A 26,234-nucleotide genomic window follows, 5' to 3' on the forward strand; every position below is an offset into this window, starting at 1 on the left:
CTTGTGTTGGGGACGGCGCCGGGATTGGTGGGGAGGAGGAGAAGACAGATGATGAATTGGTCGGTGACGATGTTGGTGTATCGGTTCTCGAGCACGTTGGGTGTAGAGGTGGGGCATGGTACCTGGGACTATGTAATTGGAGTAAGAGAAGGCAGAGGCTACGGGGAGACGGCGGAAAGGATTGTGGTTTAAGGACGAAGAGTCGAACATGGCGAAGACACGTAAATGGCGGAGTCACAAAATTGATGGGATCGTGATCTTCTTCTCGGAGCAGAAAGCTTCGAGGAAGAGGTACTAAGCTGGCGTTTGGTCTGCTTACATGCCGTATAGCTTCCATCGGATCAGATGTGCAGTTTGAGAGACGGGAAGATACGTTTCGTGTTACCAAACTCGGTATCGAAGTACTCGTGATTGTCATGCAAGCTTGATGCGCAAACACACCTTGCGCATGTGTGCCTAGTGCCCGCTCCAAAACGTGCACATGCAATCTATGTACGTCTGACCTTTGCGATCCCCCTTTCGGTTGCTCTTGTTGGACAAAGGGCCCTTTCTCCACTTGTCTCGATCTGACCCTTCCGGCTTTCGATGAGACGAGAGCAAGTCTTTGTCCTCTATGTACATATAATAGCCTTGCTAGGCGGGTAGTCGACCGTCATCTTATCAGTTTAACAGTTCCGGGGAGACAGCTGTATGCTATGCGCGAAGACATTTTGTGCGCATACCGCATACAGTTCGAGCGGAAAATGCGATAGACTTCTCTTGCCGCTCAGTGACATTGATTGAGTGTTACTACATACCGCAAAGGACAAATGGACTCCATGACCGTCAACACCGATCCTCTCACGCCTGACTAAAGAAAGTTAACACCGTATCCTAACGTCCTGTATTTCAACAGAAAAAATGAGCCGTCCTCATCAACAAGACAGCGGTAGATAGAAAAGCCAGACAAAGAGCGTGCCTCTTCATACACATGCTAAGGCTAGGCGTTCACCGCCTCTCCTCATCGCCAAACTGAAGTTGGCTTGCGGGTTGGTCAGGTTTGCCGCGGTCGGGGCGCGTGCGCTCGCTGGCAGGATATCCAAGCACCTACACCTCGCCAGCCTTTGCCGCACCACCCTTCTTCTTCTGCTCTACCTTGAGTAGTAGTGCACGGTTAATGTGTGGTAGAACACCTCCGAAAGCGATGGTAGCGCGGATGAGGGTGTCCAGTTCTTCGTCACCTCGGATGGCAAGCTGAAGATGGCGTGGCGTGATGCGCTTGACCTTGAGATCCTTGGCAGCGTTGCCTGCGAGCTCGAGAACTTCAGCAGTCAGGTATTCGAGCACAGCGGTCAGATAGATGCTGGCTTTAGCTCCGATGCGCGTCTTTTGTCGCGTGAGGTTTCGGAGATGACGCTTTATGCGACCACAGGGGAACTACAATGGAAAGGCGAAATTAGCGCGTCGTTCTTTTGTGCGGCGTGCGTAGGTATGCGCGGGGTGGTGGTTGGGCGATGACGCGTATCGGGCAGCTACTCACTTGAAGTCCGGCTTTGGCGGAGTGCGACTTGGGAGTCTTGACTTGCGCATCGCCTTTGCCTCCTGTCTTGCCACCTGTCTTTCCTGCGCATTCTGTTAGCTCTCAAGGCCTTCCGGAGCGCGACGCACGGTCAGCGCGTACCTTTTCCACCGCCAGCCATGTCTGATGATTTATTTGGTGTAAAAGTCGGTGTCGATCGTATCAATAGAGGTGCGCGACCGTGATGCCCGGGATTCCAGGAGGATTCGAAGTGGTGGTGTTTGGCGGTAGGTGGGGTGAATTGGTAAAGTCTTGCTGGGAAGAGGTTCCAATGTTGTGACAAGGTTGTAGCGTCCAACGCCTATGTACCAATCGGGAAGGCTCCACTTGGCATGTTGGAGGTAAGGCACCAGCCCCGTCTTCAACCGTGATACCGTGTGTAAACGAATCGTTCTTCATACTGTGAAACGCAAGTCAATCTAATTCGACAGAGGAGTGATGTTCCGAATTCTTTTTTTGTAGATCCTACCGCGACATGGTGGCCGGTGCAGGTGTGCGAATCGTGATTCTGGCATGACCAGATCAGAAAGATGACCATGAAAGACTGAAAAGCACGAAGCTTGGGATAAGGTAAATCGTCAGACAGGAGAAACGACGAGTTGCGAACACAATACCATTTTGAGTCGCCCAGTGAACAGTCGTCCACTCAAGCAGACAAGCAGCTACCAGCAGCTACTTTTCGATACAAGGAAGCATGTGCAGCTACAGCAGATCGGAAGGTGGCTACAGCAGGAGTCAGGACTATTATAATCGTTAGTGTTCAGTTCGACGATTCGACAAGCAACCAGGTGGCACAGTGTCGCCGGATGCGGCAGTCATTAGCTACCGCCCTTGGACGATGACAAAGAAGACTGAACAAAGCGTGCATCTTCCAACTGGAGATACGAAAGGAATCAGCCTTCAGACGATGAGACCTTGTTCGAGTGCTAGCAAGTCCTCTTTACTCCCACTGGAGTGCTCATAGCTTGTGCAGTGACGTAACAACATGAGTGAAGAAGAGGAGATGTATGGGTAGAGAAACAATTGAATATAGACACTTACAGCAAAGAAGTCATGGAAGAGCTCCCTATCCAAGCGTTATTTGTCAGTACTGATGGTATATCGGATGGCATTGCGAGCCCTTGATGGAATGCTCTGGGGATTCAATGTGGAAATCCCGGCCACGCTTGCTTCGGGGATATAATACCAGCGATAACATAGGATATTGGTACGTTGTTACAGTGTACTTTGGGTGTTTCCGGGCTTCTACCACAAAAGCTGTGGTGGTAACACAGTGAGCAGCTCGCTCGCTCCTCCCGCAGCCTGTGGTGATAATGGGTCCGTGCGCCATCTTTGGCAGGGTCCCGCTTCGGCGCTACGGCCTCCCCTGTGCGACGACATATGTGGATGTTGCCGCAGCCGTGACGAGACCTGCTATTGCGCGTGCGCATAATCCTCACTGCCCATCTTCTCACAGCTTCACTCACTACCCGCGCCTCTTCATCTGTCCGGTGCCCTGGGGTCCGAGCTCTGGAGCCAGATCCCGACACGTCGACCGCGCTGTTGCCGACCCCCGACGCCGCATGCCCACGCTCAGTAAAGACTCACTAAGACGCAACATCGCCGCGACGAGACCCTAACATACGTCTGTCATGGCCTGGCAGTCGCCTTCGGCCATGAACGGCGGCGGTGCCAATGGAGGGGGTGACGGCAATGCGCCCGCGGGGACAGAGTACACATTGCAGGGTATGCAGTTCCCCTGGATCTGCCCTGTACATGGCGGGGAGACTGGCAGGCTGACACGATCACAGGTGTTATGCGATTTCTACAGCTGGAATGGCACAACCATGAACGAGCACGCAATGCATGGGACATCGAGCGCGCCGAGATGAAGGCCAAGATCGCGAAACAGGAGGGCGAGGTGCGGAGCGCGAAGAAGCTGAATGACCAGCTAAACAAGCATATTCGGATGCTGGAGCAGGCACTTACCAACGAGAGAAAGAAGAAGAGCGAGGCAGCAGGAGGCGACTCTGAGGCCGGAGCAGATGACAAGAAGGACCTCAAGGGCAAGAAGGGTGGCGTGAATTCCACCAAGCGTGCGTATACCATACTGCCAGGCCATGACCTAGACTTATGCTAACCTGGCGAAGCCCAAAACAAGAAGCACAACTCTTTCCTCGACGTCGACTCGGAGTTCTTTGACCGCGCAGAAGCCGACCGCGAGAACCTCAGAGAGAAATCCAAGCTCTACCTTACCAAATGCGTCGAAGAAATCACATACCTCCTTACTCCGCCCCCGCAAGCCTCGCAACAACAACAGAACCTACAGCCGCTTGCTAATGGCAACGGCTACTTGAACCACGGCGAGGCCTCGATGGAAGATATCTACCTACAACAACACCGCCAGAGGCTGCAGTCACAACTCCCAACCATGCCAGGCACGTCCATGCCTACTCACCAGCCCCCGAACGTGCCAGTCCCTTCTGAACTTCAAAGCTTAGCCAACCAGCATCAAATCCACCACGCGCCACAAATGACACGAGAACCCTCACAGCAACAACCCCTTGCGCAGAACGCTAGTATGGCTCAGGAACTTCTCGGACAGCAACGTCAGCCCCAGAATCAGCAGCATTATTCGTCGGTACCCGAAGAGCAGGTCGAAAAGGTGACACATGCGTTCGATAGCGAAGGACGCCAAATACCAATTGCTGAGGAAAACGCTTCGGATCCAAGCCAGGCTGCCAACCAGGAGAAAGAGACAGATGATTGGATTTTCGACCCCGCATCGGAGACAGCTCAGGAGGGCCCACCCAGACGGCCAGACACCGAAGAATTTCCATCGGCGAATAGCATCCCAGCAAAATCGCCACCACGCCCTGTAAAGAGGGCCAGCAAAGACCACGTCAGACGACTGAGTAATGATCAGAAAGCTCAACAAGCAGTAGCCCAGCAAGCAGCGAAGACTGACCCGCAAAGTTTCAAAGTCCGATTTGCACTTCGCGGCCATCTCGATGTGGTACGATCAGTCATTTTCACTGGTGGTGGCAGCCCCAGTGAGCCAGAGATTTGCACAGCGGGAGATGACGGCATGATCAAAAGATGGATGATACCCGCAAGTTATGCAAACCAGCACAGCATGAACAATGATCTAGACATTCAGCCATTCTGGTCACATCGGGGTCATGAAGGTACTGTGACATCTTTAGCAGCCTGCCCTGCTTCTGCTCATTTTGCCACCGGAGGAAGGGTCTCTGGCGATGGCTGGATATTTTCGGGTGGTCAGGATGCCACGATCCGCGTATGGGAACGAGGCCGAGTTGACCCAAAGGCCACCCTTGAAGGGCACACCGATGCCGTCTGGACTGTATGCGTTCTCCCTACCACCTGTGCTAATCTGTTCGGCTCCGATAGCAGCAAGTACGGAGGACCAGACCGTGTCATACTCGCTTCCGGATCTGCAGACGGTACTATCAAGATCTGGGCTGTAAGTGCGCCGCCTCAACTGGTCTCACCGCAGACAAACTCTCGTCGTGGTGTTGGAGGCAGCCGGAGACACTCGGTCACATCTGGATCGAACCACCCGTCTTCACCGCAGCCCAGCATCGCTACCACGACACCATTTCATTACATGTTAATACATACCATCGAGCGTGACACGCACCCTTCGCCTACGTGCATCAGCCCGCTTTCCCCTACTGGAGAGAACTTTGTTGTCTCCTTCTCTGACGCATCAATCTTGGTGTATGACACGAGGACCGGCGAGGAGCTGATCGGTATGGCCAGTAACGAATCTTACGATGGAACCCCAGCGACTGGTATCACATCAGTTGTGACAAGCTCGCAGTATCTCGAAAGTGCGTCACAGGAGGCTGGCCGAGGCGGTTCAGATGAGGAAGGCATACATGGCCCGACTGGCTCTGCTAACGGCGGCCTGGAGGGTGTTATAATTAGTGGGCACGAAGACCATCTCATCAGGTTCTTCGATGCCAACTCTGGTATGCTTTCCCAAAATGATAAATTTGACCTTTGCTGACCAGGAACAGGACAATGTACATATAGCATGCTTGCACACCCTGCAGCTATTTCTTCGTTATCACTCAGCAAGGACGGCCGAGAAGCCGTATCTGCTGGACATGACGCCTCTATCCGATTCTGGTCACTCGACAAGCGCATATGCACACAAGAAATCACCGCACACCGCATCATGCGCGGTGAAGGTGTGTGCAGCGTTGTCTGGAGCCAGGATGGTCGTCTCGTCGTCTCAGCAGGCGGTGATGGCATAGTCAAGGTATTCGCAAGGTAGTATCTTGCAGAGCCGATAGTAGCTACGACTTCTCCTCGCATTTCCGAGCCTCCGCCGTTTCGCGTGAACTATTGGCATTTTTAGCTGGACATACCCCCTGATTTGAGCGTGTGTATATGGACACGTAGTTTGATCGAGACGGGCAAAGGAAAGGCATGATTGATGGATATCTTCTGATGGCGGACCATGGTAATCTCTCATTATCTTCTTGATGCGCCTTCATGGGTGGGCGTGCATTCGCTGGCGCGGTGTGTTTATGTTAACTTCCCAGCTTTGTATTATACGATTGGGATGATCGGGCTCAGCGAAGACACGCATGAGCGAACAAGTCAATCGCTGCCATTCTTGATCCTTGTCTATGTGAACATACGCGTTGTAGTTGGACCTGATCTAGACGATATGGGAAAAGGAATGCAGTAATGACGTGCGGAGTTTCTGCCGCGGGAGATCTGTGCATTACGTCGCGTAACACGCCCCCAAATTCCGGCAAGGCGCGAGCAAGGGGGCCTAAGCAGAACTCTCTGAGCCCTGGAGGCCTTGTGAACCCAACCCTCTGTAATGTTGCTTTGCGTCTGCTTGCGCTAGATCTGTTCTTCATCTGTTCAGGCACACATGGAGATGTCCGCTGTAGTCGGTGTTGTATGATCCTCCCCACGCGAAGCGCGTCGACAAGCTTCTGCCCAGTGTATCAAGCTAATGCGCACACTACCACTATAGCTAGTCGCTCTACCGCAGAGCATACAGTCTGCAAAAGACTTGTACGACCTGCGCGCCAAGTACAAAGATGCTTCGGTCCTTATTACCGCCATATACTCCGAATCTATGGTCATCGCAGCGTCCCTGTCCCAAGTCCAAAATCTCCTGCAACATGACGCATTACGAGAGAAACCCCAATTACTCGAGACGTTCGATCGCGCGCTCACGGGATGTCGAGTCGTGTACGGATGTCTCGAGGAGGAAGTAAGAGAGCTGCGAATAAAAGCGGAAAACGACGAACTGAAGTTCAAGGACCGAGCGAGGTTTCTTTGGAAGGAAGACACGTTCAAAGAGCTGCTCACGCAGATCCGCGGCCAGCAATCTGCGCTCAGTCTCCTTATACAAGGATTGCAAATGGAGTCGATTGTGGACATCAAGAAGCTGGTTGAAGACAACAGCGTTACACTCGATCAGGTTGTAAAACGGTCAAGGACTCTGCGCCAGTCGCACCCTCGTTTGAAGGTACCGGAGTCGCTATTCAGTCAACAAAGCCTGGACGGTAAAGATGTCGACGCAGATTCTATCGCGAAAGCTACCGAGTTCACTTTCGATGACGAGGTCGTCAACTCGAAGGCTTATCGTAGGGCTATGGCAATGGCGCTGTCTTCAAACAATGGAGCGATTGCACAAGAGAGCTCAGATACTGATGTTTTAGAAGACTACTCGACCGCTCTTGGAAGCATGTCCCAGGGCGACGACAAAGATAGGAGCGTTGATCCTATAGACCTTCCCCCACTATCGTCAGAGGAATGGAAGACTACGACTAGTGTCCCAGAGCCTGAAGCTGAAGCAGAACCAGAGATATCATCTCAAGTCGCCACAAAAGATGACCACGCAGATTTGTTTGATACTCTCGAGCGCGACATACTTTCCTTCATGCCTCAAACCTCATCTGCAGCGCTTTGTTTGACTCCGAATCATACGGGTTCTGAAAACCCTTCTGCAATACCGAGTCGAACTTGTCCTCTGACTCCAAGCCATACGGGTTCTGAGAATGCCTCTGCGTTGCCGGTCCATTCTACCGACTCTTTAACTCCGGCGCCATTGCGATCGTTCAGTGGAGACAAAGCAATAAACGACTCAGAAGCACCGCCTCCATTACCTCCTCGTCGTCCGAGCGGGCAGCCTGTCGCAACGCCCAAAATGCGTTCAGTGTCTTCTGATGATAGTATATTTTCCTCTGATGCGCCATCCATCCTATCAAAAGTGTCAACCGCATCGACTTACACGGTGTATGAAACTCCGCAGTTGAGCCCCAATTCAACAGGGCAATCGTCACGGAAGCCGCTGCCACTTGGGCACAGATCCTCTTACAATGCTTTAGGTAATGTCGAGTTTGATGTGAATGAAGCTAAAGCACAGGGGACATCATTACTCCTGCATAACATCGAAATGAACAGCATCTGGAGATCACTCGTGGACGCAGAGAGAAAGTTTGTCGACCGCATGGTAAGACTCAAACGGATGTTCTACGACAATATCATAAGGCAATGGCCAATCATCGAAAAACATCTGAATGCGATTCTTGTTGGCGAACAACTTGCCACACTACATCAACAATGTCTGTTGCACACCATGGATCAAGAACTTGCTGGCAATGGTAGTGCTCTCTGCAATCCGTACATCTTCGAAGTCTGGGTTGACAAAAGTCAACGACTATATCGAGAGTATTGCCGTAAGATGCCGCATGCTTCCTCCTCACTCCGTACAACTCAAAACATGGACCCGAAGTTCTCACCATATGTCAACACGCTCGGTCTCAGTATCTCTTATTTTGGCAAGAGTTGGCAGGACTATCTGGAACTTCCCATTATACAGTTGCAGACTTATGTCGATAGCTTGGAAAGTCTCATCAACATCGCTGAAACGCTCCGCGATCCGGCGGCGAGTAGTGAAGTTATGCGCTTGAGACGCGCTCTGCAGGCCGTCACTTGGCTCAAGACGTTGACGCTGGCTTTGTTAGAGGAAGCGCAAGGCCGTGAAGACGTGCAGAACTTGGAGAAACGTATTCGGACAGACACCAGTACGCTTTCGCAACTATACCTACACGATCCCAGCCGGCGCGTCGTGCATCAAGGCGGCATGGCGATGAAGTTCAAGGGTCAAGGACCTTGGATTCCAGTACATGCCATGCTTCTAGATAACTACTTCTTCTGGGGAAGAGTTAAGAAGAGCAAGGGAGATGAAGTGCTGGTAACAGACCCACCTATTGCAATTGCCGACATGGGGTTCTTCCTTCCGGTAGACGCACACCAGTTCCAGAAAGCTACTATGCTTGACCAAATAGCAAGGGGCTCAGTCGTGTAGGTTTGACGAAGACGCAAGCTGTCTCAGAAAACTAACGGGTTACCAGATATACTGTCACACTTACAAACAATGCTCGAGACGGCAAGCCAGATTTGTTGGGTCTGTACGACATCCAAGACAGGAAAACCTGGACCGATCATTTCACGACAGCTCGGACCAAGTTTTACAGGTGAATCACGCCGATCGACTGGGCTTCTGAATATCTTGTCGTAGCTCGCGGGCTGTCGGGGTCACATGTGAGTGTCTCAATCTCAACTCGTGGGTGAGAGACTCCGTCGCGAGCGCACATGCAGAAGGGCCGTTTCGATCAAGTCTGCTGCACACTTGCCTGCTGGTAATCAAACCTTCACCACAGTATGATCGTGCGTGCCGACTTTGCTCAGTAATTAACAAGCACGCGACCATTCCCGAAACTCAACTCTCGCGCCATTCCAACACCGCACCGTCTCCACCGCCCCAGAACGTTACACTACCTATCACGACTCAGACGATCTTCCTAGCTATATACACCGACCGCGACCATGTCAGGTCTACTTGGGGAGGAACTTGTTCAAGCCGGACATGTGCCTATCCCTGATGGACTCTCTGTTGACAACGTTGTTGGAATTGTTACGGTCTATGACCATAGAGCTCACCATGCAAATCGCAGCACGGCGTACAGGAAATCGCGTATAAGGACTCAGCTAGCCGATGGCGAGTGGTCCTTAGATGGCTGCCATGTTTTCCTTGGTGCCATTCAGGGACGACATTGCTACACGATGGGTCGTGCCGACAACAAGAGCGCATCGCCATCGACGCGCGATGTGTATTTCCCTGGTAGTAGGGTCGGGATTCATCAGTTCAACCTCACACCGGTATGGAAGAGCGATAGCTGGCGTTTGCAGTCCGCTACTGAGACCATCGCGGAGGTAAATGGTGCGCCTATCCAACTCAGCACCCCCCGTACACGAAAACTGTCGAGCCAGTTACCACAGGCCGTCCATCTGCGACAAAACCTAGTCAATCACGTTTTGATCAACGGTTTACGTGTCGAGATCTTCATGCTGAAGACTGTACGCGGCCTTTATCCGATCCAAGATTATCAACTTCTAGAGTTACGCCCTCAACTACAAGAAGTCGTCCATCGCCCCGAGACCTGGGCACGGGATCGATATCTGCAACGTCCTGACCGGATTTCTACCAACACGTATCGGGTTCTTGAGCGCTTCACCGGCAATATCGAAACAGCGAAATTCTTCCACCATAACGACAACGGCCAAGATATTCGCGACGCTGAGTTTCTAAAATTGGCAAAGGACAGGGTGGATGCATCTCTTGTTCGCTACCTGCAGTCAGTTGAGATCAATCATATTCCGGCAGTGATCACCGAAACACATGAGGGATTTGAGCCATATGCTGCCCTAGAGAAGGACATCAAGGAACAACATCCGCGCCTTCGCTTCACAATCGCCTCGAAGCTCCTGCGACGGCTCATGTCTGCTCTCACCTTCTTGCATTTCCACAAGATTGTGCATGGGAATGTTACCAAAGAGAGTGCTTTACTTCGTCTGGTGGACTTCAAGCCTGAAACTGTGCTCCTAGTCGACTACTCGAAGTCAACGTCATTCCCCAGCGGCGCGCCTGAACCTCTGAAGAGGATGACCGAAGACGGCCGCGCTGTGATGGAGATCGTCGAAAGCTGCTGTGATATTTGGCAATTGCGCAAGGCAGCTACCAAGGATGCCTACAGCGAAGAATTTATGATGACCAAGACTGAGGCTGCGAGTAGAGAGTTCGAGCTCATGGAGCGCGTAGTCGCAGACTTCTTTGGGCCTAGAGGCAAGTTGCGCGAGTCGAAGGAAGGCAAGAAGATGCTCCGCTTGTTAAGCATGAAACAACATGGTTGGCATAAGGCTCGGAATGACCAAATCCACAACGCGACTCGTCGCGAGGTCGGACCATGCCGATCAGATATGATCAAGGAGATGGAGCTTGACTGGGTGCTTATGCATCCGTCTTCAAAGATAGGCGAAGAGCAGCATATGCTGTTAACTCTTGGACACCCATACCTAGATGGCTTGGCATCGATCGTCTATCACAATCGATGGGAACTAACGCCCCGAGAGGTATGCGCAAAGATACGAGAGCTCGCTGGCGATGTGGAAGAGCCTTGGCAGAGCTTTTCAGTCAAGCGAACAGTGTTGTTTACGCAAAACGGTACTGGCTTCGAAGAACGTGGCATCTTAGATTGGATAGCAGGCTGTTGTGAGGCCTATCCAAAGTGGCATCATGCTTTTGTTCAGGAGTATGAGCGCCAGATCTCGCCCCAGCATGGGATAATCAAGTTCGCTGAGATCAATAGGCTCTGGGATGCTCTTGTAAAACATGGAACTATGCCTGATTTCATGCAAGCCACATTTGCGGGATTGACAACCGGAAACATCACGAACCAGCCGACGACACACTTTGAGGAGACCTATCAGGTGTGGTATCACAAGCCTTCGCGAATGTTCAACCTCACACATTTACATCGACTGGCAGCTCCGGATCTACTTCTCGCCTGCATCAATGAGGGGACCATAGGATGTAACAACTTTGTCGAAGTACGCGGAGAGTCAGAAATAGAGGGTCTATATGCTACTCTCTCCTTGTTAGCCGCCTTCAGTTCCTCACTTCAATTGACAGCGGATATTCCAGATCGTGCGCCGCAGTTCCCACTGTATGATCCAGCAGACTTCAGTCAGGTTTTGTACCATGTCGTTCTTGCTCACACCGGTCTTCTTCCTTGGGCATCAGTCACACGCCAGGGTGGCCAGTACAACTTCCATGCACCGCTAGCTCCCAAAGCACCAGAGACTGCTGGGAAGTTCCTGCCGACTTACTTTGGCAGTATGAAGGTGCTGCCCAAAACTCTGAATGGTAGAGAAGAATACTGGCGCCCCGATCACTGGTCAAAGTTCACGACCGCGACAGAGCTCGACGAGGCGGCGGATTTGGTCAAGCGAACGATCCTGTCGGCAAAGGGCCCGTTGAAGAAGACAGTATCGCGACCAGGGAGATCGGATCAAACTTGTTCGCCACATGTTGATCACTCCATTCTAGTACAGATGCTGAAAGATCGCAAGCAAGCTCTTGCTGAGGCCCAATCACCAGCGAAACGTAATGATGGCGACCAATCGTCAGTTGCGGTCATGCCGGCTGCGAAGCGTCTGCATATCCTTTCTTCCGTCGAGAACGTGACTCCAGATAGCGTACCATCAGCCCGAGCGCCACAGTTGTCGGCCTCCTTCGTAGACCGTCAACTAGACCACATGATGGCCAACATGGAACGCCGGTCGCAGTCCCCATCGCCTGGACCATTCCCTGACATCCCAAGGGCACCGCATGAGTCTTTTTTCCAGCGAGATAATGGAGTAAACACCAATATCCTGGTTAGCCCGCCCACGGCCGAGGCAGCTACAAAGGACTCTTTCACAATCGCATCTGATGGCGATTTCAACCTGGAAGACGACTATAAGCAAGCAAAAGCTTGGCTCAACGCGATGGGAGATGAGGAGGAACCACAAGTTGCTGGCATCTTTGGCGTCAATTTTCATCATAGTCTTCGACAGCGGGGGGATGGATCGGATACCGACGCAGATGAGTCGGAGGAAGACCGGAATGACGAGACGCCAGTTGTTCATGAAAAGGTGGAGCAGGCAGACAATTATTCTCTATCCGATATGCCGACACCAAGCATTAAAGAGAGCAGCTCTTTCACACTTGACCCACGGGCAGCGACAAAACTGCTGGGTTCGAACAGCAGGCGACATCGAAGTCGTTCCCTAGCCGATCAAGCCTCCAGCTGGCGACACCTATGATGAGCAGTCCTCGCTTCGCACCACCTTTCTCGGCACACTCTTTCGGTTCCTTTGGTGATGTTGGGGGTCATCGCCGGAGCGGTATCTCTCTATCAGATCTTGCTAGGGTTAGTATTCGTAATGCGCCCACGGTTTCGAGCCCTCCCCCACTGGCAACAGCGGCAACTCCACCTCGCACGGTTACCTCACAAGCTGCGCCTTGCTTCTCTAGCCCTGCTTGGATGCTGAGGGCGCAGAGCGACGACGACGACGACTTGCCTGACACGGATCAAGGAGAACAGTTTAGCGATGACTCTGACTAGACGTTATCGTAGGCCAGGATAACCGGGTATAGGTAGAAGGGGAACGCAGATGTTGCAACGTCCGGTGAAGATGACAAGGGTAGGGTGAGCAATGTGTTTGGGTCGCGACTGGTTAGATATGGAGGTGCATCATGCAGTAATATTAATACTATACCCGCAAATACAACACAAGAGAAACAGTATCGAGATTCGACTGTCCTTCTGACGTAACTGTGTTGTGTAGTAATAGCAAGCTTTACCGTGTCTAAGAGGCGCAATGCATAGACGGTCTGATCGGGCTGGTGATAGGGCTCCTTGTGAACCTTGAGTATGATTATACGGGGAGTCGTTGACGAGTGGAGTTGCGATTGTGCGACCGTTAGATAGAGTTGAGCTTGCGTTGGACGTTGCGAAAGAGAATCTACACGACTCAGTTAGCAGCACACCAATGTATCATCCAAGTCGCCGCGCTACAATCCCAACATCACGCCAATGCTCTCAATGGCTTTGAACGTAGTATCATTGATCTTGGAAGGAATCTTGATTGAATTTGCCATTGTTATGGACTTTCGGAACCAAAAGACACCGTTGCACCAGCCTGAACATTTACGTGTATGAGAGACTGTGCATGGTGTCTCCCACACTACTGTTTGTTCTCTCGCTCCGTGCCCGGTATTTGCGCCTAATCATCCATCACTCCATTGCTTTTCGACCGTTCGTTCCCGTCGCCAAAGATCGTATCGGAACAGCTTATATCGAAGAAGGGTAAAGCATGACGCGGACGGAGGCACCGAAGGACTTGGGAGGGAGGTTGTTCTTGAACTTGGCGCGGACGACACCGGAGTTGCCGTGAGGACGGGTGACCTTGCCCTGTTTTCATGTTAGATTTCGCTCGTTCGACAAAGTAGCTGGCGTTCATACCCAGATGACGCGGATCTTGGAGCCTTGGATCGCCCGTTGTGCGCGGTAGACGTAGGCTACCCTCTTGCCGGCGTCTGTTGAACGTGTGTTAGCTCATCAAAATTCGTGGTCGGAGCGACATCAGGGCGGACGTACACCACTGAGCTGCCTTGACATCGTCGACGCCCTCAAGCTTGAGCAGAGAAGTTCCGGGGTTGGTGTTCCTCTATCCTTCTCGTCAGAACGGTAGCCACAATACGCGAATTCGGTGCGCACAAACCTTGCCGCGCTGGTAGCTGATGTGCTTGCCCTTGACGTAAAGGCGGTGGGACTTGTTGTCGGCAGACATGGCGAATTTTTTGGGCGGCCTCGGGGGGATGAAGGGGACGTCTGGGTCGGGGTTTGATGCTGTCGTTAGTACAGAGAAGTCGTCGTTGCCAAAGAGAAAGACGAATTGCTTCATGTCCAGTGGGGCGTTCTCGCTTACTAGCGCCACACCAGCCACAGCTGGACAAGCTGTGGCGCAACTGCTTTGCCTCCTCGTTGTCTGAAGAACATCAAAACAAGAGCACGATGGAATGCTGAAATCCAAGTCTGTAGAAAAAGAAATGCTTTGGTGGTTCCAACGCATCCTGTGTTCATGGAAGCAATTGGGCTGTTTGCATGCCAGTGCATGTTGGGCAAAATATGCTTGTTTGGTGGCATTGCGCTTTCGTGACAGTCGAGGCAAGTAAGGCAATGCCAGTATACCACTCACTGCATCTGCATGACGTGCGCTTGAGGACTGTATGCTGGACCTCCTGTCGTTGTATACAACTGTTGGGAGTGAAGGCACAATTCTTCCGCGAGATGTCCCGCCGCCACAAAGGCTATGCTTGTCCTAACTTCCTCTTACCTCTTTGGGTTCTGCCTTGCAGCGGATATGTAAGCCTGGCGCTTCACTGTTGATAACTGTCCCCTTCGACTGCCTACTGAGATGCCGTCGCGTGTCGCCCATCGGCATATTGGGGACTGTATGAGTAATCGAACCGGCCAAAGACGGTTCACTCATCATGTCACGGTCTGGGATGATCCAAATAGCCAACGGCAAAATTCTCACATATCCATCGCGTTTGCCAGTGCTTTCACGTCACGTTCGTAAAGCATTGCTGGGGCCAGTACGCCATGGCTGTTGCCAGTCTTCAATTACGACGCGCCCCACCAAAGCTACTAGCTTACCAGTGCTGTCCGCTCGGTATACTCAAAGAGGGGCCGGAGGATTTGACAGACCCAAGTACCAGCCCGAGACACTGAGACGTGCCGATGCTTGTGTATACTCTAATAGAATTTACACATTGTCCGGACTCGGGGAGCCTCGCGGCGGGGTAGCCGTACATGGGATGCAGCTTCCCTCGGGCGCTGTGACAGTGATGCGACACGACCGAGGGCTTGGAACTCAATTGTAGAAAAGCAAACAGAGTTTCAGAGCCTCAAAGTCTATCGACTTCCAGCCAAGTGCGCACGAAGCCGTTCCACGCGCAGTGCATGGTGATGGTGGGGTTGTCCGCGCATCCCTGGGTACGGCTTTAGCAAGGTCTCCTCCGGCGGGCTTCAAGGGTTTTGACTGGTGCCGGAGATGTTTTGCAAGTCGTGCGGCGGCTTAGTGATGCTTGGAGAATGACCTAGTTGTTTACTGATACCTTTTTAAGGACGTCAGACCTCGCTGTGTGTTTGTGTGAAGCATTCCTGTCTGATACCCTATCACCGGCGTTCGAGCGGCAAATTAAAGCTAACCAACGTCACCACCACGCGAAACCGCTAGAGCAGCTCCGATAACCCCACTACATAGGACTTTTCCTCACACACCAACGTCCTATCCGTAGCTTCCGCCCTTACTTCGAGATCTCTCGTCTAACCTTATTTCCATCACTCCCTACAGCCCTTAATTGAGCTGTAACCTTGCGCCCGCCCCCTCCCGCAAAGCGTTTACATCACATATCAACACAATGGCGGACACAGTTATCCAGCCCAAGCAAGAGGAGGTCAATGCCGGGTAAGTAGCCCTCACCGTCTCTGACCGACTTGCTACAGCCTTTGGAGAGCTATTTGGATATCCAACCAATTTATCCGGCAGTTGTTTTCTGCTGAAGCACGTTGCGCTCTTCGGCGGAGGGGTCGCTCGACGCGCGAAGCGCCCAACACCCTTGCAGCATTCTGAACATGACGGCTGACAAATCTCGCGATAGAAACATGGAGCTCAAGGACAACACCATCATTGTTGTTTTGGGTGCCTCCGGTGACCTAGCCAAGAAGAAGACTGTATGTAAAGAAGCAAATACGTAGAGAATCATCACACTAACGTCATATCAGTTCCCAGCGCTCTTCGGTCTCGTAGGTTGCACGACCAAGACTCGCATTCGATTTCTGACCACCAATACAGCACCGAAACGGCTTCCTCCCAAACAACATCCACATTGTCGGATATGCACGCACGAAGATGGACCGTGAGGAGTACCTCAAGCGCGTCAAGTCTTACATCAAGACCCCCACAAAGGAATTGGAGAAGCAGCTAGATGAGTTCTGCGAGTTCTGCTCGTACGTTTCGGGCCAGTATGACCAGGATGAGTCTTTTGTTGGACTCGAGAAGCACATGCAGGAGATTGAGAAGGGTCGCAAGGAGAACAACAGGATATTCTACATGGCTCTCCCTCCCAGCGTCTTCATCACAGTGTCCCAGCACTTGAAGCGCAACTGCTACCCCAAGAACGGCATTTCTCGTGTTATTGTAAGTAGCTCCTATGCATGTTTCCGGACGAATGCAGCTAACCGCTGTCATGCAGGTCGAGAAGCCCTTCGGCAAGGACCTCCCAAGTTCGAGAGAGCTCCAGCGCGCATTGGCGCCAGACTGGACTGAGGACGAGCTTTACCGTATTGACCACTACCTGGGTAAGGAGATGGTCAAGAACATCCTGATTCTCCGGTTCGGTAACGAGTTCTTCGGCGCAACCTGGAACAGGAACCACATCGACAACGTCCAGATCACCTTCAAGGAGCCGTTCGGAACTGAAGGCCGTGGAGGTTACTTCGACGAGTTCGGCATCATTCGTGATGTTATGCAAAACCGTGAGTGGTTTACTGATAGTAGGAAGAAGCAATGACTGACAATCACAGATTTGCTCCAAGTTCTTACTCTCCTCGCTATGGAGCGACCCATCTCCTTCTCTGCCGAAGACATCCGTGACGAAAAGGTCCGCGTTCTCCGTGGTATGGCCTCTATCGAGCCCAAGAACGTCATCATTGGACAGTATGGAAAGTCGCTGGACGGCCAGAAGCCAGGCTACAAGGAGGATGACACAGTCCCCAAGGACTCGCGATGCCCCACTTTCGCATCTATGGTCGCTTACATCAAGAACGAGCGATGGGACGGTGTACCCTTCATCCTGAAGGCAGGAAAGGCTCTCAACGAGCAGAAGACCGAGGTCCGCATTCAGTTCAAGGATGTCACCTCTGGAATCTTCAAGGACATTCCACGAAACGAGCTCGTCATCCGAGTGCAGCCCAACGAGAGTGTTTACATTAAGATGAACTCCAAGCTGCCCGGTCTCAGCATGCAGACTGTCGTCACAGAACTCGACCTTACCTACAGGCGGCGATTCTCCGACCTGAAGATTCCTGAGGCATACGAATCGCTCATTCTCGACGCATTGAAGGGCGACCACTCCAACTTCGTCCGTGACGACGAACTCGACGCCAGCTGGAGAATCTTCACACCTCTCCTGCACTACCTGGACGACAACAAGGAGATCATCCCCATGGAGTACCCATACGGTTCGTATTGTATTGAAGAGCAAAGCGCACATTTACTGACCATCATCAGGCTCCCGTGGCCCTGCCGTTTTGGACGATTTCACCTCTTCTTACGGATACAAGTTCAGCGACGCAGCAGGTAGGACCTCACCTCTGTAGCGAACTAGAAGAAAAATGCTAACACGATTGCAGGATACCAATGGCCCATGAACGAGCAAAAGTTGTAGGTGGCTGCTCTACACTTTACGGATGCCTGTGGTAAGGTATGCTCGGGATCACAGTGAATATGAGTTTTAGGGTAGTGTGAGCAACTTAGGCACATTCAAGAGAATAGATAATGAATGAATACAACGGCGTCTCCATGTCGTGAATCAAAGCGCTCAACCGTGCATATGTGGTGAGTGGTTTTCCATGACGAAGCACTTGTGCCTGGACCTGCATACTTGACTTCCGAAAGCGGAGGGCTGGTAAGCTAGGTATTCCTGGTGGGGTAAAGGGCCAGAGCGGGATGGCATCATCGGCGACATGAGAAATTTTTGAGGAGCGTCGCGTCAGAGAACGCCGACTGAGTCAACTGTAGGTGTCACTGTAGGGAAAATTAGTTGCACACAGTCATCAAGTACTCTGGAAAAAGTGGATATCAGCTCACATGCGTTTGTTGTTGCTGTGCATTGTTGCCGCCAGTCATGCCTAGCCGCAACTTCCTAGAACCTGCCTTGCAATTGCTCTGTGATTCGTCCAAGCTTGCACAGTTTGGTAAAGGCCATAGAAGAGTCATTAAGTATTAATAGTCTAGAATTCCCAACGTTTTCCGGATCAAACAACCAGATTGAGTTGTCGCATCCCTCCCCCGAACCACCTCCGCAACCACCTCCGCGCACACACCATGAGTCCCGCACAAGACATTGCCGGCAGCGGCATCAGCCAACTCGCACGTCAAGTGTCCAACAGCCTCAACCTCAGCACCAGCCCAAACCTCTCCTTCCACAGCCCGCCCTCCACATTCCGCCAACCACCAGGCGGCAGCTTCAACAGCCAAAATCAAACCAACAGCTCGCATGCGCAACAGCTCGCCAAGCAATTGAAGCCTTTCGATACCAAGGACATCAAGGTCCTGCTCCTTGAAAATGTCAACGAAGCCGGTGTCGAGATTCTCAAGGGCCAGGGATACCAGGTCGAGGCCATCAAGGCCAGTCTGGCAGAGGACCAGCTGATTGAGAAGATTCGCGATGTCCACGTCATTGGAATTCGCTCAAAGACGAAGCTCACCAAGAAGGTGCTGGAGGAGGCAAAGAACCTTATCGTCATCGGCTGCTTCTGTATCGGAACAAACCAGGTCGACCTCCAGACTGCCGCCAGCCAGGGTATCGCCGTCTTCAACTCGCCCTTCAGCAACTCGCGCTCCGTCGCAGAACTCGTCATCTCCGAGATCATCGCGCTCGCCCGTCAGCTCGCCGACCGCTCTATGGAACTACACAACGGCACATGGAACAAGGTCAGCAAGGGCTGCTGGGAGATTCGCGGCAAGACGCTGGGTATAGTCGGATATGGTCACATTGGTAGCCAACTGAGTGTGCTGGCTGAGTCCATGGGCATGAGCGTCATCTACTACGACGTTCTTACCACAATGGGTCTGGGAACTGCGCGACAAGTAGCGACGCTGGACGACCTACTTGCACAAGCAGACTTTGTCTCTCTTCACGTTCCGGCTACCTCTGAGACCAAGAACCTGATTGGCAAAGAACAATTTGCAAAGATGAAGGACGGCAGCTATCTCATCAACAACGCCCGTGGTACTGTTGTCGACATTCCCGCCATGATCGAGGCCAGCCGCTCTGGGAAACTCGCAGGTGCCGCCATCGATGTCTTCCCCAACGAACCCGCCGGCAACGGCGACTACTTCTCCAGCGACCTTAACTCCTGGACTAAGGACCTTGTTGGTCTGAAGAACATCATCCTCACTCCCCACATTGGTGGCAGCACCGAAGAAGCGCAGTCCGCCATTGGTGTCGAAGTCAGCACAGCACTCGTCCGCTACGTCAACGAGGGTACCACGCTCGGAGCCGTCAACTTGCCAGAAGTCAATTTACGTAGCTTGACTCTCGACCAACCAGACTGCATGCGTGTCATCTACATCCACAAGAACGTACCGGGTGTGTTGAGACAAGTCAACGGTATCCTTCTCCACCACAACATTGAGAAGCAAATGTCCGATTCAAGAGGCGATGTCGCATACCTCATGGCGGATATCAGTGAAGTCAAGGAGGGTGAGATTAGGGATTTGTTTACCAGCTTGGAGGAGCTTTCTTGTAAGTCTACATCTACTTCCTTGTGTACTGTCGAATTGACAGCTAACCTTATCCAGCATGTATCCGTACCAGGGTCCTGTACTAGGCGGACAGTCCTTCCCAGGATCGCGAACAAAGACACGAGGATGCTCAGAAGCGTTCTCCATCCTCGGTTGACCTCGTTCAGCAACATCAAAACGATACGGCTTCTGATATCTTGGGTTCGCTGCCGCATATCCGTGACCTCAAAAGTATGGGTACAAGGCTATCGTACGGCGTCTGATTGATTTTGCATATACACTGGCTAGGAAAGAACAGGGATAGAAAAGTAGAGTTCAACACTGCGTTGTTTATTACTAGCATTCTGAATGAGATACATGAGATCCACGAGATAAGAAGAGAAGAGAAACCTCGTCCTTAACCACAACTCTGGCCCTAACCCTACGACACACAGCGGTTACAGGGTTAGCTTACTTACTCCCACTACTTCAGTTGTTCACTCTTCTTCAGTTAGTCACTCTTGTTGTAATAGTTATTTTAACCTTTTTCTTCGAAATATTTCAACCTTTATTCAGCCTGCAATCTTTTTACGCTTTATTCTTAACTATCTCTTTTTTGACCTCTTTTCCGAATTCTACTCTGCCTACTCTAGCACCTCTACTATATTCTAGCAGATCTTCCAACATAGCCTGGTCCTCAATCTCAACCGCCCGATCGAGCAAGCCTTGCAGAAATTCTTTGTCGTAGCTTCCACGCCCTATTAGCCTACGAACAATGCTTCGGTACCCCTTGCAAACCGCTTCCGTAAGTGCATTCCCTTGCTCCGCATTGTACTCCAGAAGCAGAGAAACAACTTCAAAATGTCCATTTTGTACTGCTGTCTCCAACGCCGGCTTACACGCACTCGCACCATGTTCTAACAACACCTGAACTACGTCCTTGTGCCCGTTTCTACAAGCGCCTAGAAGGGGTCGTTGCCTGTACTCGCTAGACAATCCTAGGCCGTCTACACGCGCTCCAAGAGCAAGGTAGCGCTCTGTCATATCTACCCACCCATGTCTTGCGCTATATGCCAAGAATCCTGTGTATTCCTTAATACCAAACGTTCTGCTAACGCAGTGCTCCCTTCGTTTCTCCATCACCACGTTAAAAATCTCCCAACTAGGTGTATTTAGCAAAGCTAGCTCTCTTTCGTTAGAAGAGAGATAGGACGGCCGTTTAATCTTTCTTGAAAATAACCACGGACGCTCTACGGCCTGGAAATCCAACACGAACCGCGTCACGCCTACACGCCCATACTCGGCAGCTTCTACGAGAAAGGATGTTCGCAGTCTTTGAAAGTCATCCTCGTACCGTAGGTCCATCATAGCAGCAAGAAGCTCGTGGTTACCGTACCGAGCCGCATGGTGATGTGCCCTACCAAAGAGATGACTGCTTTTCGCCAAACCCCTTCTGCTCGAGATCCATCTGGAAACAACAGAGAGCGTTTGTGTGTATACGGCAGTGATATAGACATCAGTTTCTAAGTTGCTCTCGTTGAAAAGCCCGTCATACCATCCCACGGCTTGGTCCACCGTCCATAGCTCGTCGAGGCGTACGCGTAGGCTATATGTTTCTAACACAAGAGGGCATAGCTGCCGAACGTAGTCGTACTCGTTTCGTTCGTCATCCGTCTCTTGGCTTAGTCGGTTGGCGACGCTGCGAATCCAGAGTAGCACAGGAGCCCCACCGCGACGCTCGTTCAACACTCGGCGTTCAAGATACGTTGTAGCGATAGAAGGTACAGCCTCGTCGCTGCCAACGGGCAGGGGCTTGAAGTAGGTATCAAGAAGCTTCAATAGCGAAAGCGCAGCCACAATCTCGCTAGCAAAGATCCCTATAGCCGTTGGTAAGCAGAAGATGGCACAGTCGGCAGAGCAAAGCCTACTATTCACAAGCCGTAACCGGAGGCCGCGCTTGATTCCCCGGACTAAAATAGCCCAACCAAGGATTTCGTGCAAAAGCTCTACTGGCAAATCGAGTAGATGCATAGTGTATGGAACGGTTGACTTCGTGAACAGAAATGGCCACTCGCTAGCAAGAGGAGATTTAATAAGTAGGTAGAGGGTCCAGTTGCCATTTTAACCTGAATCGCTATGACTTTTGTAATGTAGCATTAAGGGAAAAAGCGCGCTTACAGGAGACCGTTAATTGGCTACTACTAGCGGTCTAATATTAGGTGTTCGTATGCCTGTGTATCTGCCATGAGGTTGCGATAAACTCACAACTTCTCACCATGCACATCCCCCTCCATAGCCGTAATACGTAGCTATACCAGCTCCATCAAACCCTCACATGCCACGCCCCATCTCATCACCCTCTCTTAATTTCTTCAGTCTAGCATCGTCCCACGCTATGAATGAGGTGTTTGAGGAGAAGACGGATGGGGCACAAGGGTCAGGTTTCCAGGGGATTAAGGTGACTGATGGAAGAGAGCAAGAGTCAGAGTTCGACTGCGAAGGATCTGGAGCTGCCTCTACAGATTGGAGTCGGAAGAGAACGAGGCCGTTGACACTATCGCCTTGAGCTTTCTTGACATCCCCCTCAGTTCGGTCAATCGCTCTTTTCTAAGGCTCTCCGATGAACTCTCTGCTCCACGGCCTCGTCCCAGATCGACAAAGTGAATTCGTTTCCATGCAGTGATGAGTACCATGATACAGTCTGGAACTGTGATATGTTCAATGGCGCGAACATGATGAGGTTCCTCTAGCATTGATGACGGAACGAGAAGCACTCGAAACGGTAGTGATCAGTGCGCTCCACGTGTCGATTTGACCATGGCAAGTCGAAAAGCAAATCAGAACTGAGACTTGAAAGGATCCCTCGTTTGGACGTATATTGCGTAGTCTAGAAGGCTGTTGTGTTGCGAAGTGGACTGATTGAAGAGCGATCTCAGCCGAGAGTAATGGTTACTTTCTCTGTGTCTTGCAGCCAATCGAGATCCTTTGAGTCATAGCTGTGTTCCCGATAAAAGTTCGGACTCTCCCTAGGGCGCAGGGTTGGTAGGCCATTAGTAGTAGAAGCCAACTCGTTGAACCCTGCTGCTTTCATTAGGTCCGGGTAGAACATGCCACCGACCGACGCGAACCCTAAACGTTCGTAATGTGTTCCACAGTCTTTTACTATCATCAGGCATTGAAAGTGCTCATGACTTTGATAGACCACGCACGTGACACAAGTGCTGTCGGAATGATCATGTGGGGTTGCATCCCACTTAACGTCCATGTAATAATTGAGGCCTCCGTAATCCACCTTACTCTCGCCAGTGCCAGCAGGAACCACCAGCACTGTTCTCGGGTGGTCTGAAAGCAAACCTTCGAAAGTTTCCGAATCCGACCGTACTAAGTTTACTATAGGAAGATTATGAACATTGACGGCGACTTGTAAGTACTTTGAGGTCTTGAGATTGTTCCACGCCGCACAGCCATCTCGAAAGTGGTGAGATATGATGTCAGCGTCCTTCTTCGATGGAAAGAATTGATGATCTGGGCTGAAGAACTGAATAGATCCAATCCAACCAAGTGGTGACCAACTAGGATATCCTCGTCGCCTGGTAGCAGGTTTGTCGTGTCTCCAACTTAAGCATATGGTATTCGGGCCGACCATCGATGTTTGGTACGGTAGACCGCATATGGTTCCAATAGACAGGTTTCTTGCATGATGGTAGTTCAGGACGCCCAGCATCGCGTCCAAGGCGTCATTTTCGTAGCTGAGTTGACGTTCCATGTACTGCTCCAGCAATCCTAGGGTTTCGTGGAGCCCGGGCAACTCGTCCCTAACTCCGAAGGGACGTGTTCCCAAGGTACCATCGAGTAATCTGGCACCCCAACGATCACGAGAACGATGAAAGTCTTCTTGTTCTTCTGCTTCGTTGCAAATGAACAAGACCCCGCTCTCGGTAAAGTATAGTCTTCTTCGCGGAACGTAGCCTTCCTGAAATGTCCACCCCCGTGTGAACCACACGGAATCGGCAACAGCACGGTAGACTTCGTCGGGGCTAAATGTAACCCGCACATCTCCAATACAAGTCCAAGCTCTATAGCTTAGCCTTCGCGCATTACTTACGCCCGGTAAGCCATAGGAGGGGTTACTGCCTGCTGCAGCAACCAGAGTGAGCACCGCTGAGGTGTATATCAAGTCCATCTGTTGAATTTGACGATGCTTGTCCTCTGCATCATCTTGCTTTATACACTAATACTTGTATTAGACACGCTTGCTTGCTAGGCGTAGTACTTACGAAAGCGCTGTGAGTTATATTAGCTCAGACTTCTTGAACGACTAGAGCAGAAAAACTCACTCAACCCAAAGATACCGATACCCTATAAGTAGGGTAGCTTTGATACTATCCTCTATAGTACGAGGCAACATGGTAGGCAGAAGTCCGGATTTCAAGTCTGTCTCGACGACCAAGCCACCCCACACATACGACAAAGCCACATATTGGCAGTCTAGAGGTGCTGAAACGACAACTCTTTCTACGCAGTCGATGACTTTTAGATTCTGCGGTTCTTCGTCTATATCAGATTTACACTGATGATGCGAATCGCATTTGTCGAGCCAGCTTCTAATTGTACCAAAATCAACGTGTAATCCCTCGGGGGTTTCGTGTTCTTCCAGACCATCAGCTTCTAAAGACTCTGAAAACTCAGAATACCGAATATGTATGGTTCTAGGTTGCCTACTTTTCCCTCTTATGATACCATTTGAATCTTGAAGGACAGCCGCGCCAAAGTCCTGATTCTCACGTTGCCAACGCAATAGAAAAGGCCCCTCCAAGCTATGCGTTTGATTTTGGTGGGCCAACATCTCCATCCCAAGCATTTGGCACACCTGACAAGCCGACGACAAAAGCTCTTCTGCTTTCTCTCCAATTTCGCAAATATCCGCACTTTTCTCGTCGAACGGTACTTTTGACCATGCTGCCAAACATCGGTCGCAAGTATGGCTCTTTTCCGAATGGAGTTGCCCAGGTCCATGATCAAGGATACCGATCGTTTTGATCATGTCGCTCATGATAGGTAGAGGGGATAGGTATTCGGAAGATCAAAAAGCTCGCTTTTACTGCATTCTACGCAACGGGCAAAGTATTTGCTAAGCATGTATGTTGTTTCCCGTCTTGCAGTGCTGCAGTATTCGTAGGTGACCAGGAAGGCTGCAGCCGCCTGTTGAGAATGATTCATGGATAAGCACTATGGCACGTGATCGTCCATTTGCCCCTCTGGTCTTCCATTTCAAGACAACTAGGCAATTGCCTGTAGAGCCTCTCATAACGCAGCTACGTCCACGAGTTTAAATGAACATGTTCGAACATTTCAACTTAGTCATTCCATCAAAATCCTTGGTCTCATACAGCGGTAATTAATTACTGGTAGCGAGCTCGTGGAGTCGGTGACAGCCCCGTAGACAGGTGTACAAGTGCACAGTCACGTAGTGGATACAGCTGAGCCATGACCTCCCAGCCATCTCTTTGACGATCGGTCAACACGTTGAACGTTGGTGCTCTAGATTTCCCAATGTTGAAGAACAATGAGGTGTTGACGCCCACGTATCATGGTGAGGCGGCACGTTTCAGGCAGCCCAGTCAAGTAAGAACGGATGTGGGAGAAGCCAGATTCCCGAGGGGCGAAACGTTTGCAAGGAGTCTACTTGCATAAACTCTGGGGAAGGACTGACGCTTTAGATGACATGAGTGGAGAACGGGACAGTGCGAGTAAGAATGCTGGCATGCATTGGGAGTGGTACGCAGCACGTAGGAAAGACGAGCAACGTCACAGGCTGCTCCAGAAGTGTCGAGGGAGGATGCCGATCCGACGCAGGCTGGTGAGGCTATTTTGCGTGCGTTTGTGAGGGGGTGCATATGGTGAGACGCCTGTGTGCGCGGTTCCAGTGGTTCCAAGAGGTTGAGCAGTGGTGGTTGGCTCGGCCCCCTGGAGGAGGTCTGTGCGGGCTGGCGGGATGTTGGCGGTGAGAGGCGATTAGCGTGACCAGAGAAAGTCGACAACACGGCGGGCAGCAGTTCGCATATCTTCGCCCACACGATTGCACTTCTCTCCTTTAGGGATGCATCGAGCCCTGTGACTGCAGCGATATCCCACGCTGACAACGCCCACGACAACGCCCACGAAGAAGCCAGCGACCGCACCGAATTAGCGAGCTGAGCGTGCTGTCCACCACCAGGGAGCCGCCTTTGGACCCTGA

At 51.5% G+C, this 26,234-nt stretch overlaps 7 protein-coding genes across 7 annotated transcripts; 4 read left to right on the forward strand and 3 right to left on the reverse strand.

Moving 5' to 3' along the window:
- Positions 1-1,086: 1,086 nt before the first annotated feature.
- Positions 1,087-1,679, reverse strand: HTZ1 (histone H2A.Z; the record flags this gene model as incomplete). The annotated part of the gene is made up of 3 exons (XM_051728104.1): positions 1,087-1,416; positions 1,520-1,602; positions 1,661-1,679. The coding sequence occupies 3 exons, from the start codon at positions 1,677-1,679 to the stop codon at positions 1,087-1,089; spliced, it is 432 nt and encodes a 143-aa protein (XP_051591986.1).
- Positions 1,680-3,189: 1,510 nt separating this feature from the next.
- On the forward strand, positions 3,190-9,076 carry J4E82_001797 (uncharacterized protein; the record flags this gene model as incomplete). The annotated part of the gene is made up of 6 exons (XM_051728105.1): positions 3,190-3,283; positions 3,349-3,633; positions 3,688-5,532; positions 5,617-5,825; positions 6,558-8,899; positions 8,950-9,076. 6 exons carry the CDS (start codon positions 3,190-3,192, stop codon positions 9,074-9,076), a joined length of 4,902 nt encoding a protein of 1,633 aa, XP_051591987.1.
- Positions 9,077-9,424: 348 nt separating this feature from the next.
- On the forward strand, positions 9,425-13,044 carry J4E82_001798 (uncharacterized protein; the record flags this gene model as incomplete). The annotated part of the gene is made up of 2 exons (XM_051728106.1): positions 9,425-12,571; positions 12,685-13,044. 2 exons carry the CDS (start codon positions 9,425-9,427, stop codon positions 13,042-13,044), a joined length of 3,507 nt encoding a protein of 1,168 aa, XP_051591988.1.
- A 729-nt stretch (positions 13,045-13,773) lies between these two features.
- On the reverse strand, positions 13,774-14,386 carry RPL33B (60S ribosomal protein L33B; the record flags this gene model as incomplete). Its single annotated transcript, XM_051728107.1, has 4 exons — positions 13,774-13,893; positions 13,945-14,018; positions 14,080-14,149; positions 14,204-14,386. The coding sequence occupies 4 exons, from the start codon at positions 14,384-14,386 to the stop codon at positions 13,774-13,776; spliced, it is 447 nt and encodes a 148-aa protein (XP_051591989.1).
- Positions 14,387-15,908: 1,522 nt separating this feature from the next.
- J4E82_001800 (uncharacterized protein) lies at positions 15,909-17,936 on the forward strand (the record flags this gene model as incomplete). Its single annotated transcript, XM_051728108.1, has 8 exons — positions 15,909-15,955; positions 16,149-16,221; positions 16,273-16,293; positions 16,343-16,687; positions 16,743-17,025; positions 17,074-17,730; positions 17,780-17,848; positions 17,902-17,936. 8 exons carry the CDS (start codon positions 15,909-15,911, stop codon positions 17,934-17,936), a joined length of 1,530 nt encoding a protein of 509 aa, XP_051591990.1.
- Positions 17,937-18,595: 659 nt separating this feature from the next.
- SER33 (D-3-phosphoglycerate dehydrogenase 2) lies at positions 18,596-20,103 on the forward strand (the record flags this gene model as incomplete). The annotated part of the gene is made up of 2 exons (XM_051728109.1): positions 18,596-20,018; positions 20,075-20,103. The coding sequence occupies 2 exons, from the start codon at positions 18,596-18,598 to the stop codon at positions 20,101-20,103; spliced, it is 1,452 nt and encodes a 483-aa protein (XP_051591991.1).
- Positions 20,104-20,584: 481 nt separating this feature from the next.
- On the reverse strand, positions 20,585-22,027 carry J4E82_001802 (uncharacterized protein; the record flags this gene model as incomplete). The annotated part of the gene is made up of 1 exon (XM_051728110.1): positions 20,585-22,027. The coding sequence occupies one exon, from the start codon at positions 22,025-22,027 to the stop codon at positions 20,585-20,587; it is 1,443 nt and encodes a 480-aa protein (XP_051591992.1).
- Between the last annotated feature and the right edge of the window lie 4,207 nt (positions 22,028-26,234).

The sequence above is a fragment of the Alternaria postmessia genome (genome assembly GCF_024291825.1).
Source record: "Alternaria postmessia strain BMP 2775 chromosome Unknown scaffold_7, whole genome shotgun sequence".
Classification (NCBI taxonomy): domain Eukaryota; kingdom Fungi; phylum Ascomycota; class Dothideomycetes; order Pleosporales; family Pleosporaceae; genus Alternaria; species Alternaria postmessia.